This window comes from Phodopus roborovskii, unplaced genomic scaffold (genome assembly GCF_943737965.1).
Source record: "Phodopus roborovskii unplaced genomic scaffold, PHOROB, whole genome shotgun sequence".
NCBI classification, from domain to species: domain Eukaryota; kingdom Metazoa; phylum Chordata; class Mammalia; order Rodentia; family Cricetidae; genus Phodopus; species Phodopus roborovskii.
Genome location: NW_026126613.1, coordinates 6,926,266 through 6,941,446, shown reverse-complemented (window position 1 = coordinate 6,941,446; position 15,181 = coordinate 6,926,266). Strand labels below are relative to the sequence as shown.

The following is a 15,181-nucleotide window of genomic DNA, read 5'->3' as shown; positions in this document are numbered from 1 at the left end:
CTTTAGTGTAAATGTAATCATAAATAAGTCTGTTATATTATGTTACTATTATGTGTTAATAGTTTCTTAAAATTAAGTTGTATTTTCATAACTTTAAAAATGAGCATCACAAAAAGACATGGGTAAAAAACATACCTGAGTTCGTAAAATTTCACTTTTTGACAACTGCATATCTCCAGTCAATTCTTTCACAACAATGCCCAGTGGCTCTAGACGTTTGCTGAAGTAATTTGTCATTTCAGCTGCCAAGGCTTTCATTGGAGCAACATACACAATCTGTACCAAAGAAACACTAGCTTGAAGAGAGAGCACAAATCACACCATTTATTTCAGAGTAGCTCATGCATGTCACAATTTATTGGGAAATATGATTCTAGCTACTTCCTGTGAAAAATGTTGATAATGACATATGAAAGTACTTATCTTTGCTGGACTAAGCACATGGTTATTTAAATAAATAAAATATTGTCCTTTCAATAAAAGGAAAATGGAATTTGTTTACATTACTTCATTACTTAGAAGGTAGGCTCTGTGTCAAAGCTAAAAATATTTTCATGCCTTACTGATGGGAGATGTCATTCTGTATATGTTTCTCATACTGGTTTAATGAATAAAACAGTTGGCCAATAGGAAAGCAAGATAGGCGGGACTAGGAGACAAGGAGGAAAGAGGAAGTAGTAAGGAGGAGTCAGCATGGAGAGACCAGGGAGACCAGACGCCTGCCACACTCCCTGGTAAGGAGACCAAGTGGAAATACATAGAAATGGGTTAATAATTAAGACAGAGCTAGCCGATAAAGAAACTAGTAACAGGCCAACAGAATTATATCAAACACAGAGTCTCAGTGTATTAATTGGGGCTGGCGTGGCAGCGGGACAAGACCAGGCAGCAGGAGGAAAAACCGTACTCCTTACACCTTACCCCAAGGGTAATGGGATTTTCAAAGTAGAAACAGGATTGCCTTAGAGTAAAGAAGTCGGTTGTGCAACATTCTGTATATGACTTCTACTATAATAAATATCTTCAAATATTCACAGGAATTTTTTTTGTAGAAGTGAAGGCTAATTTTAACTTCTATAACTTAAAAAACAAAAAAACTATTGCCTGCTTTGTAACCTCCTACCTTAAACTCATTCTTTTTAATAGCACCTTGTTGAAAATGTTGGCGGATTTCATGTAAAACTGTAAGCATTGCAATGTTGGTCTTCCCAGCTCCAGTAGGGGCACAAATCAGCATGTTCTCATTGGTGTTGTAGGCAGTCTCAAATACTATGGACTGGATTCGATTGAGTCTCTTCATTCCTTTAAAAGCCAACTGTCCAATCTAAAATAAAGGAGAGACACGACAAGACTGTAAATGAAATAGAAATGACTCACAAAATAATGAATATAAACACTGAATCTCTATGGTTAATAACAGACCTTTTTGCCAGTGGGCTATGAGAGGGAATGTGTAGTTGTGAGTCAGCTCTACCATGTAACTTCACAGTCCACAGCCTCTGCCTCATAGTGCTGGGATGATGAGCATGCATGATGACATCTACCTCAAAAGACTTTGTTTAGTTTCTCAGTGCATTCTGTATTGAAAAGTGCACACAGCTGAGAAGGTACCATACCTACAGCTTGGTTTTAATTTGGAAATTTGTGGGTGCCCATAAAGATGGCTGCACTCCATCTTGGCACAAGGAAGGTAGTTCAAAGCTGTCAGCAAGTCACAAGACCTAAATGTCAAAGGTGTGGCTACAGAAGGATTTTTTGCTGTCATAGTCTAAATAACAACAGACCTGAATCTGAGGTGTGGCTACCCCTGACCTCAAGGCTAGGGAACAAGAAGTTGGAGCTAAGGTGTGATTATTGAACCCTTAGAATACATGAGGAAGAAAAGTCTGTTTGTTCCATATACACGATATACTGTGTTCCCCTTTTTGGTTATGGTATATAAGAGTGTTGAAAAATAAACTTGTGGCATTTCGGCATTGACTGATCTGCCCTCCTGACCTTTATTCTATCTCCCTGTCTTTCTTTATTATCTATAGCCAGCTTTTCCCTCATCCACACTCCCCCACTCAGGTATGGACTTGGGGCCTCTCAGCTGGCTCCTATTTCAGCCCTGCAAAGAGTGCTCCTGACAGAAATTACAACTTTGTATATGAAAATATGATTCTAAATTTACACTAAATATTTGACTAAATAATTTCCCAAAACACAAAATCAAGTAAAATGTGTAAATATAAAATAAAAACACATCTTTCAAAGTTAAAATCATTTCCAAGTTGTATCATGATAGCCTAGTTTAAACTGAAGGTAAAAACAGGTGCTAGTAGTCTGGCCTTAGTGGTGCACACCTTTAATCCCAGCACTCAGGAGGCAGAGGCAGGTGGATCTCTGTGAGTTCAAGGCCAGCCTGGTCTACAGAGTGAGTTCCAGGACAGGCTCCAAAATGATACAGAGAAACCCTGTCTTGAAACAAACAAACAAACAAAAAAACCAAAACAGGTCCTGGCATACACGTGTGACCCTAGCATTGCAGAGGGTCAAACAGAGGAGTCAAGGCCAGTGAGTAGATAATAAAACCCTTCCTCAACAAACGTTTAGAAAACAAAACAAAACAAAATAAGTAGCCACCTGGAGACAGAAATCAACAGAAAATTCTATTTCATTATTTGGAAAGGTTTTCAATGTTTAATATTAAATGAATTAAAAGCAAACTTTAGAAGGCTACATAAATTATTTGAACAGACATATCAGACTTCACATAATTTAGTTCATAGTGCAACACATAAAATTATAACGACTTTAATAATATTTCCTCATTTAACCTTAAAAAGGATTCAATGGTGCACTATTATTACAATTATTCAGTTAAACAAAAAGTAAGGACTTTAAAAGTGACGGAGACATATATTTGGCATGCTAGTAACTCCAGTGAATAGGCATCACAGAGCTGGATGACAAGACTCCACAGAAGTAAGATGGCAGCTTTAATACCAAAGTCAAAGAGGGAACTGCCCAGAGTAGCGTCAGAGTCCATCCACAAGAGCGTCTTGGTTCACAGTGCTCCCTCCTGCCAGAGAAGGGTAGCACCAAAATCTGTACCATACTGGCAATAACAATTTTAAGTAGCAAACATAGGGCTGGAGGGAAGGCTTAGTGATCAAGAACATGAACTGCTCTTGTAGAGCAGCCGAGATCCGCTCTCAGGTATGTCAGTTGGCTCATATCACCTGTAACTCCACCTCAGGGGATCCGACCCCTTGGGTCTCTTCCAGCTCACTTGCTCTGTCTGTCTGCCTGTCTCCCCCGCCCGTTCAATTAAAAATAATACAAACAAGTGCTTGTCGGGCTTTGGTGGCGCACACCTTTGATCCCAGCACTTGGGAGGCAGAGGCAGGCAAACCTCTGTGAGTTCGAGGCCAGTCTGGTCTACAGAACAAGTTCCAGGACGGGCTCTGTATGAGAAATCTTGTCTCGAGAAACAGAAACAACAACAATAATATAACATCTTAAAAGATGAGGAAATGAGGAAGAAGGGTGCTCCTGCATGCCTCCTCTGCTGCCAGTTCCACTGCAACAAATTTCTGTATATCCTCCTCTCTCCCCATTTTCTGATCTTTAACTTTTAAGATTTATTTCTATTATTTTTTACTTATGTGGGAATGCAAAGGATTTCAATTTCCAAATATCCTTTTGTTTGGTGTGATAAGGGAGTTAAGACAGGCTGTTCTAGAACTGACCATGTAACCATAACCCATATTTTCCTCCTGCTTCAGCCTCCAGAGTGCTAGAACTACATTTATGAGACACCAGGCTCAGCTTCAAAATCATGTCCAGGAATAGTATACCAGATCACAAATCCAATCATGCCACAGTCTAGATTAAAACATTTCATATTGGAGTGACTATCTAGTCAGTAAAAGAATTGCCTCACAAGCATCGTAACTAGAGTTAAATCTTCCAGAATCTAAGCTAAAAAAAAGTTGCAAGTAGTAGCATACACTTTCAACCTGAGTACTAGGAGGCAGAGACAGGTACATCCATTGGGCTTAATGATCTATCTACTTGGTTAGCTCCAGGCTGATAAAAGGAAAAGAAACAGGAAAGGAAAAAGTAATGTAATAGTAGATAACAGCAACTGAGGATGCTCTTGCCTCCACATGCACAAATATGCATACACATTCATATATACACTAGCACATGCATACACAAACATCCAGTCCAAAGAAAGGAAAATATATCTTTCAAAGTTTCTCTCATCGTTTTAACTATGGGGTGTCCACAGCATGTATGATTCTTCCAGTTCTTGGAAACAGACATCTTTCAAGACAAAACACTTGGAGTCTGTCAGTTCTCACTTTCTCCACATTTTTTCATTGCCTTTCCACTGCCCCAAAACCTCTAGAAGCTCTTTGTCATCATTCAATTTCAAGCTCACAGGTAAGCTCTGATTACCTCTACTTCCCTCAGTAATCACTGCATTTATTTCTTTACAATCTGCCTATTCCAAAAAATTTAAGGAAGCCCAACTTCTTCAGCAGCCAGACATTCAACAAGTCAACATCATATACATGCATACATGCATGCATGCATACATACATACATACATACATACATACATATATATATATAAAACCATATCCATAGATATTAAAATAACTTCTTCATATGTTTATCTGGCCCACTGAATAGAATCTAAGGATTCTATTTTATTATTCTTTCTATTATTGAGCAGCCTATTATGTTTTATACTGGCTACCAGCAAAAAAGAGTTTTAATTAAGTGAAAGGGGAAGTCTTAAAAGGACAGGGACTGGATATTTAACATCCACCAAAAAAAAAAAAAAAAAAAAAAAAACATGTAACTGAATTTATAACAAGAAGTATTCTGGAAATAAAATGTTATACAATATTCAATAAGAAGCTTATGTATTAGGGCTGGGGTAATGGCTCAGTAGTTAAGTGCATCACTGGCTGCTCCTCCAGAGGACTTAGCTTCAATCTCAAGTGCTGTCTGTCATAGAGCTACAATCATCTATAACTTAGTTCCAAGGGATTTGTCAACATCTTCCTGTCTTCATGGGCACTGCACATGTGGTAAATAAGCACACATGCAGTCAAAACATCTATACATACATGTAAAATGAAGATAAGTAAATTTTTTTTTTAAACTTAAGATTTTTGTTCTTGAAGGTTACAGAATAAATTACAGCACCAGAAAAATGTGCCTATGGTACAGCTACCCTGGAAGTTTATTAGTATTTTATCTAATTCAACAGTACTAATGACAAGATATGAATGTGATCATACCAAGAACTTCTGCTCAGTATATTACTTTTGTAACAATAATGGAGTGTCAAATTTTGGTTTCTGATTAAATGGAAGAAAGAAGAATGTTAAAACTATTCTGTGCCTTAAGAAAATTTGTGCTGTGTCATGCTACTAACATGTAGGTAGAAACCAAGCATTATCTATTTAGAAATACCACGATCTTGAGCATGACTATAATGAATGAAATAAAACATCAACTAAAAGGAAAAAAAAAAAACTATTCTGTGCCATGTTAATTCTTTTTTATGATAATATTTTTTACTTAAATTTGAAACAAGCTTTTTTACATGTCAATTCCAGTTCTCTCACCCTCTGCTCCTCCCCTGTCCCCCTCCCAATTCCCATCCCATTTCTTTCTGCTCCCCAAGGAGGGTGGGCTCTTCCATGGGGGGGTCTTCAAAGTCTGTCATGTCATTTGGAGCAGGGCCTATACCTGGCCCCATGTGTCTAGGTTGACAGAGTATCCCTCCATGTGGGATAGGCTCCCAAAGTCCATTCGTATACTAGAGATAAATACTGATCCACTACCAAAGGCCCCATGGACTGCCCAGTCCTCCTAACTAACACCCACGTTCAGGGGGGTCTGGATCATTCCTATGCTGGTTTCCCAGCTTTCAAACTGGGGTCCATGAACTCCCCCTTGTTCAGGTCAGCTGTTTCTGTGGGTTTCTCTAGCCTGGTCTTGACGCCTTTGATCATCACTCCTCCCTCGCTTTCTGCCATGTTATTCTTAAAGACAAGAACTATGTGCTGAGAAATCTGACAGAAGACAGCCTCTATAACTGGCATTTGAGGGAGGAAAACAAAGTATGAGAGAAATGGGTAGAACTCTGATAAGAGAGGGGGAAGGAAGACTGGGAGTTCAAGGCCAGGCAAGGATGCAAGACCAGACTGTCTCAAAATTCCCAAACAAACAGTTCCTGGAACTAGTGACAGTTAGCAGCTGTGTGATGATATAGGAGGAGGAAGTGGCAGAGAAAATGTTAACTGAAAAGTATACCAAGTCCAGAACATAAACAGTGTTTATGTCTGTCTCTCCCCATATGTTTTTCTCTCTTTCTTCCTCCCTTTCTTCTTCTCCATCCACCCATCCAGCCATCATCCATCCATCCACCGAATGAATTCCTGTGATGAGCTAAGGATTATTTCTGGTGCAGCAATGATGAAAAAGAGAACATACAATTCAACAGAAAAGAAGCATATTAAAATCTTATTAGAAATTCCTTAGGAAAACATTTATAACAATAACTCTTAGAAAAGAGTTAAATTTAAGACAAATTTAAACTGGGAGAAAAATCCAAAATAATTAAAGGAAACTGGAGAATGTTCTACAAGCCTATAAAGAATGTTTACAGAAAGATTAAGAAGCTACCACAGAAAATTGAAACATAAAAAAATTAATACTTCATAAATATTTATACAGGCCCTGGAGTTGTTTTTCTTATCTCACATAAGAATATATGACTCAATCTTTCCATTCAACTAATATCTCTATATGCATTTTAAAATCAGGTCAAAGATATCTTCATACTGTAGCACATATGTGGACTGATATTCATTAAAACTGCCTCAACCATACAAAAGGCCCAGGATATTTAGCACAGAATTCTACTAGACTTTCAAAGAAGTGTTGATGCCAATACCAGTCAAAATATTACATAAAATAGAAAAGCAGGAGCACTGAACAATTCTTTTAAGCAAAGACCTAATGAAAAATTAATTTCCCTGATAAAAATAAAGGCAAAAATTCTTAATGGAATACTTGTAAACCAAATCCAAGAATGCACCAAAAAGATCAACCACCATGTACTGTGGGATTTCCATCTATTTAGCCAATGACTCTTAGAGCAGCTAGCCCTAAGGCATGCTCTTATCTGCCTACTTGACAACTTAAAAGATGAAGGACAGGTTACACCACTCTATTTCATTTGTCATTCATGAGTAATTCCCAATAAATATCTGTTACCCCTTTATTTTGGGCTCTGGTCAACTCACTTATAATTGTCATTTATATCTGGTGTTCCATATGACCAGAACCCACACCCTTACTGGAAGCAACACGGGCTAACTTTTAAGGATGGTTCAACATTCATAAATTGATAAATGTAATCCACCAATTAAACAAATGAAAGGCAAAACCCCCAAGATCATCCAATTAGATGCATAAAAAGTCTCTGACAAAATCCAATACCCCTTCATAATAAAAGTCCTGGAGAGATTAGGGATACAAGGAACATATCTAAACATAATAAAGGTGTTTACAGCAAGCCCATAGACAACATCAACTTAAATGGAGAGAAACTGAAAGCAATTCCACTAAAATCATGAACAAGACACTATCCATAACTATTTAATATAGTTCTTCAAGTCTCAGCTAGAACAATAAGACAACTGAAGGAGATCAAGGGAATTACAAATTGGAAAGAGAGAAATCAATTTATTTTTCTTTGCATATATGACAGTACATATGTAACCGTTAAATTTCTATTAGGAAATACCTTCAGCTATTAAATGTTTCTAGTAAAGTAGCTGGATACAAAATTAACTCACAAAAAATCAGTAGCCCTTCTATATAAAAATGACTTACAGGCTGGGAAGGAAATCAAGGAAGTAACGCCTCAAAAAATATCCTGGAGTAACTCTAACCAAGCAAGTGAAAGGCTTCTCTGATTTCAAAACAAAACAAAACAAACAAACAAAAACCCCAAAGAACTTCAAAACATTAGAAAAAGAATCTCAGGAGCCAGAAAGATCTCCCATGCAGTAAAAATGGTTATCCTACCAAAAGCAATGTACAGATGCAATTCAATCCCCAACAAAATTCCAACACAATTCTTCACAGATCTTGAAAGGACAGTTTGCAGCTTCCTATGAAATACAAATAGCCCAGGATAACTATAATAATTCTGAGTAATAAGAACTGTGGGAGGTGCCACTAAACCCAATTTTAATTGTACTAGAAAACTTAGTAATAAAAATAGCATAGTATTGGCACAGAAGCAGACACATTGGTCAATGCAATAGAATTGAAGATGCCAGTCAAATCCCACACACCCATGAACCATGGACAGGAATATTTTGCCCCCTATTCCTTTCGCCTTCTTGACCAACCTGCTCTTTTCTCCATCAAGCCATTAGCCCATTATTCTTCCTCATCTTAGAATCAGAAACAATAAAAGAAATGATCACTGACTAAAACCATGAACCCAACTAAACCATGCCACAATCCACAGACCCAGAGAGACTAGGTAACAAGAAGGTCCCAAGGGGGTAACTCATGGATCTCCCAGGAAATCTTCTTGGTGGACTGGGTAAAGGTGGGCACAGGAATCTGATGGGCCTTGTTGGGGGTGTGGACAGAAAGGAAGAGTGCTGAGAAAGAGAGGATTCACAGGGTCTGGTAGAAGCCTGATATAAGGGAAACTCCCAGGAATCTACAAGGTTGGTCCCAGCTAAGACTCCTGGCAACAGTGGATGCACAGCGGGAAGGTGCTTGGTCTTACTGCAGCTTGATATGCCATGTTTTACTGATGCCTGAGGGGGGTAGGGGGAGAGCTGCACCTTTCTGATTAAATACAGAGGAAGGGGGCATTTTGGGAGTGAGAGGTGGGGAGAGAGGAGGAGGAGAGGAGGGGAGGACTTCAGTAGGATGTAAAATAAAAAAATATTTTAAAATTACATAAGAAAAAAATGATCAGGTAGACCTTATAAACAGGATGAAAAATAGAGTGTAAGTGCTGAAAGAGGAGGAAACCTGTGAGAAAATGGCAAACAAACAAACAAACAACAAAAAACCCCAAACCAAAACAAAACAAAAAAAAAGCTTTAAATACAAAGATACTGATGATGACTTGCAAGAAAGGAAATTGTTATGTTACTGCAAATCAATACATGCCAGAGGGAAATGTATTGATTACCGAAGAATAAATAGAAATTATGCCATAAATAAAAATATGTAACGGGCTTAAAATACTCAGCTTTTTAAAATAAAAAAAAGTCTCCCCACAAAACAGAGTAACTCATCTAAAAGGACATGAAGTGGGCCAGGGAACTGATGACATTAACACGAATCATTATAATCTTCCACTCACAAAACCATGAAGTTCTAACAGACTCATTTGTATTTATACATTGATTTCAATTTTATTTTTGTACTAAAAGCAGCAAGTTTTTCTGGAAATTGAAAATTTCATCAAGTAAAAGATCTACTTAGGTATTTAATGGCTAATTACATTCCAAGGTAAATCATCACCCAAACACAGAAAATGTTTAACTTCCAAACTACAAATTACTGAAAGGGAAAGTACTACACTCTGAGCAACTGATAAAGTTGCTCAAGTATAATAGTAACTTTGAACCAGTATAAAGCTTGTGGAGTGCCTAACAGTGTCCTAAGTAGATAGGGCTTATGTCCATCTAGGAGGTGAGGTACCAGACTCTCTTTGTATGCATATACAGAAAAGAGGCTACAAGGGGACATACGAAACACGCTAGAAATTAGATGCCAGGAAATTTTCTCATCAGAAAGATCTGTCCAGTTCCACCTACATCTTCAGCTTATATACTCAGGACTCCAAGAAAAACAATCTCTGCTCAAGTCAGTTTATGGATTTGTCATGACAGCCTAAGTACATAAATATGCTTTAGAATGCCAATAAACTGTAGAGAAAACAGGGCCCTCGGTAACTGAACAATGATTTTCCACATCACCTGCAATAGGTAGAACAATGACCTTCAAAAGTTTTCAACATGGCAATGAAAAGAATCTGTGACTTACAATAGCTTCCCAAAAAGGCTATGGATAGAACTGACCCATCTATTACCAACATATAACAAACATAACATTATGGGAGAAGGCAATTATCTTTCAGAATTACAGAGATTCAAACACTATCTTCACAATTCTATGTGGGTTTCTCCTTAATGACTGGGAATTAATTAGAAAGCAAGGCTCTGGAATACAAAAAAGTCATATAGGCAATCCTGACATATAGGATAAAAATCCATGATACAAGTTGGAATAAGAATTCTGTTCTACTATAAAACTATACTGAATAAAACAACATAAAATTTGCAATTATAAGGAACTGATTTAAAAGCAATAAAAACAACAAAAAGCAAAAAATACAAAAGCAAAAAAAGAATATGTGGCAATTAAAGAAATAATAATGTAGAAATAACAATGACACAGAAAGAGTATGCAAGTATGTGTAGGTATGTATTTGTATAAAACATAATCCCATTTAAAGAGACAGAAATATATGTATATTTTTAAAAAAATTTTGGGTTCTCTGTTGGTATATTCAGTTCCTTTATACTGTTGTTTTGAATTCCCTGTATTTGATGCTTCTGAATATCTATAAACTATTTATATAGTTTATAAACTATTAATTAGTTTGTAATTAATTAAAAAGAATTCTTCAAAATTTATTTCTATTTAGTTACTGAATTGAAATACAATTACATAATTTCCTCTCTCCAACTCCTCTCGTGACCTCAATCCACTCACTCTCTCTCAAATTCATGTTCTTGTTTTCTTCAGACTCACACATGTAACACAAAAAATAAAAGGACCCAGAGACAGATACTGAGTTCCAAGGTGAAGATCAGGGAGGAAAAGCAGCCAACCACTAGCTCTCACCTCTAGCTCAGGCTGAAAGGGCAGATTCACACACCAGCTTTTCACCAAGTTTCAAACTGCTGCCTCTCCTCAGTGTGGCTGCAGAACAAATGCCTCACACTGACTACAAAAGACCCTGCTTCTATCTTTTATACCCTTCTAGTGCTGGGATTAAAAGTGTATATTCTGTTACTCTTTTAGACTAATTCAATCTAGTGCATCCCTGTGTGGCCTTGAACTCAGAGAGAACTGTCTATCTCTTAATCCTGAATCCTAGGATTAAAGGTGAATACCACCACTTCCTAACTTCTGGCCAGGTGTGTGCCTGGCTTCTATGGCTTGTGGCTGACTTTGTTTTCTGAATCCTCAGTCAAGCTTTAATAAATCATAAACAATATATCACTACATACACTTCTTTAAGAAGTTTATATCTATATATATGCTTACATGTAATTATGTGCATTACATGTATGCTTCGTACCCACAGAGGCCAAAAGGGCACTAGATCCTCTAGAACTAGAGTTACAGACAGTTATGAACAACCATGTGTGATGGGAGAGGTCATTCTGTATGTTTCTCATACTGGTTAATAATAAAGCACTGTTGGCCAATAGGAAAGGAAGGTAGGAGGGACTAGGAGACAAGGAGGAAATAAGAAGTAGTAAGGAGGAGTCAAGATGGAGAGTCTGGAGAAAGCAGTATGCCGCCGGCTCCCCGGTAAGAGAAATACATAGATCAGCAGAAATGGGTTAATAATTAAGGCAGAGCTAGCCGATAAGAAACAAGTAACCGGGCCAACAGTATTGTATCAAATACAGAGTCTCTATGTGTTATTTGGGGCTGGCGCAGCGGCAGGACAAGATCGGGCGGCGGCGGGCAGAAAAACCATACTCGTTACACATGTGGGTGATGTAAATTGAACATGTGAACTCTACAAGAACAGCAAGTATTCTCTTAACCAAAAGCTATCTTCTCTCAAACCCCAAACAACTATATCCTGAAAATTGAAAAGATTAAGTAATATGTACAAATTAAGCAATACTTTACTTTTAAATAGAGCAAATGCTGATACAAGTATATTATTCAGAAACCTTCTAGAGACATTTAAACTTACTCAAAATTCAAGTTATATAATGACTTATAATACTGCTTATATTATGTAACAACTTATATAATAATTCTAGAAGAACTTAAAATTTCCAGCGAGAAAACTGCTTTATCATATGATCATTTGATATATCAAAATATCACTTCTTTAAATTCTTTAAATAAGCCCATAACTTTAATTATGGAGGACTGAAAATACGGCTAAGGCTGTAAGTTCTCGCTGAAGAAGCCTGAGTTTGCATACCCAGCACCCACATTTAAAATAAAATGGTACAGCAGCACGAGTCTGTCATCTAGCTTGGGTAGGTGGGGAAAGCTGGATGCCAGGAGCTCACATTACAGTCATACTTGTTGAACTAATGGGATAGCTTCAGTGAAATCTCAGAAAATAAGGTAGGCAGTGATAGGAAAAGACACATAACATCCATTTCTGGCTTCAACAATCACATGCAAACATGCAAGCACATGGTCTTGTACCCAAACGTGTGTACACACACACACATGAACATACACCTTACCTGAAGTGATCAAAATGAACTACAAGATAAACAAATGTAATGCAGCAGCATATATGAAAGTGTTTCATGTATGGAGGAAAGCTGTATCTACTTTCACCATTTATACACCAATAACCTACTTCTTAAATAACCAGTCATGAGTCCTAATAGAATGGCCAATTATAAATTCCATACTCAAAAGCTTTTACTTTGCAAAAAGCTCATCTTACCTCATCTAAGTCTTGGATATAAACTGGCTTTTCCTCAAATCCAACTGGCATTGGTTCACTATGAGGAATGCGTACTTCTTCATACAGTTTAGTATTCTCTCTTTGAATTCCTTCTGGTAAAATCATCTATAAGCATCAAAAATAGAGTAAAAACAATTACTCTGATAAGATTTTAAATTAAATTAGAGACAATAACAAAATATTTCTGGTTTTATGACATACTACTAGTGAATAAATCCAGCTAACATAAAGGGAAAAAAATTAAATAAAAGAAAAAAAAAACCACGAACCACATCCATAAAAAAAAAATCAGGAATCAGGTATCTCATAGGATACACAGAGCATAGTATATTGTACACACGAGCTAAACAAAGACAAATGTACTCTCATAAACAGAAAAATATTCAATAAAGTTTAAGCTCAGTCAGTCAATGATATAAAGGATACAACTCATAAATAAAAACTAAAACAATCAAAATTTAAATGTGTTCTTAATACAAAATATATTTCAAGAGCTTAAGATATATTGGAATATCACATTTTTCCTATTATTTTAACATTATTTAGCATACTGTATGCATTGGCACTATAACCACCAGTAATATATTCAAGGACATAAGGAAAAGTCTATTTGGGCATTTCCTCAGAAAATACCTGTATCTGAAGGTGGTTATATTACAATGACATACCTTGGCACCAGCAATGAATGCTGATGTTTCTCGAGCCTCAATCTGGGAATCATAAACATGGGGATAACGGATTTTTTCAGTTTCCATGTCTCTTTGCCTGCCCAGAATTGGAGCACTTCTAGCATTCAGAAGTGCCTGTTCTCTAAAAAAAAAAAAAAAAAAAAAAAAAAAAAAAATTAAATAAATAAACAAAATAAAATTAGTAACAAACCAGATTTGACATTATCCTTTTAAAAATAAAGTCATATACTAAAACAAGGTCATACTGACTTCTAGGTACTCCCATTAAAAACAGAGAACTTCTCTCTTCACAGTGGTAATCACATGGGTTTGGCAATCTAAGATGTCTTTATCAGGAGTCAGCCCTTGTCTACTTGGAGCTGAATGCTATCTTTCATGTAGAAATCTACATACATACATACATACATACATACATACATACATATATATATATATACGAGAAATGTATTTTTATCTGCAGGATGATATTGTTTCAAATAATTTTATTAATAGAATTAACTTTTCAGGTATTTTCTCTTTTAAGTGTGGTTTTGAAATGTTAATTGCATTTTTATACATGATGCATTCAATGGCTACCATTTCCTAGTTATAACTCACCTTTGAATGCATTGTGTAAGTCAATTAAGATAGGAGTCAATGAATAGAATTTGATTTTGATGCTTATTAAAAGTAAACCAATGAATTTGAATTTTGATATTATGCTTGGTACTTGGATATTCACAATACCACTGCCAACAACAAACCTAAATCAAACAAGCATCAACAATCAATAGTCCTTACTCACCCTCAATATTAATGGTCTTAACTCACCTATAAAAAGACACAGGCTAACAGAATGGATACGAAGACAGAATCCATCCTTCTGCTGCATACAAGAAACACATCTTAGCTTCAAAGATAGACATTACCTCAGGGTAAAGGGTTGGGAAAAGATTTTCCAATCAAATGGAAATAAGAAGCAAGCAGACGTAGCTATCCTAATATCTAACAAGTTAGACTTCAAACCAAAATTAGTCAATAGAGATGAAGACGGTCATTTCATATTCATCTCAGGAGAAATCCATCAACACAAAGTCTCAGTTCTGAACATCTATGCCCCTAATACAAAGTCACCCACATTCATAAAAGAAACACTACTAAAACTCAAAGCTCATATAAAACCCCACACACTTATAGTGGGAGACTTCAATACACCACTCTCAACACTAGACAGGACCACAAATCAGAAACTCAACAAAGAAACAAAAGAATTAACAGAAGTTATGTCTCAATTGGGGTTAACAGACATCTAAAGAACATTCCATCCAAAGAGAAAAGAATATACCTTCTTCTCTGCTCCACATGGAATCTTCTCTAAAATCGACCACATACTAGGTGACATAACAAACCTCAACAGATACAAGAGAATAGGAATAGTCCCTCTTATCGGACCACCATGCTTTAAAATTGGAATTCAACAACAACACAAATAGCAGAAAACTTGCAAACTCATGGAAACTGAACAATGTGCAATTGCACCACTCCTGGGTCAAAGAAGAAATAAAGAAAGAAATTAAAGACTTTCTAATATTCAACGAGAATGTGGATACAACATACCCGAACTTATGGGACACCTTGAAAGCAGTGCTACGAGGGAAGTTCATTGCACTAAGTGCCCATATGAAGAAAACAGAGGATAGTCACATAAGAGAAT

The 15,181-nt window shown here is 36.6% G+C and overlaps 1 protein-coding gene across 1 annotated transcript in view; it reads right to left on the bottom strand.

Annotated features, from left to right (window-relative positions):
- Ascc3 (activating signal cointegrator 1 complex subunit 3) overlaps positions 1–15,181 on the bottom strand; it is a 286,596-nt gene that overhangs the window by 218,639 nt on the left and 52,776 nt on the right. The window contains exons 6-9 of the mRNA XM_051206191.1: positions 13,468–13,609; positions 12,779–12,904; positions 1,124–1,324; positions 136–276 (exon numbers count right to left, since the gene is read on the bottom strand). Coding sequence (XP_051062148.1) covers positions 136–276; positions 1,124–1,324; positions 12,779–12,904; positions 13,468–13,609 — 610 coding nt within the window. The remainder of the gene's footprint in view (positions 1–135; positions 277–1,123; positions 1,325–12,778; positions 12,905–13,467; positions 13,610–15,181) is intronic.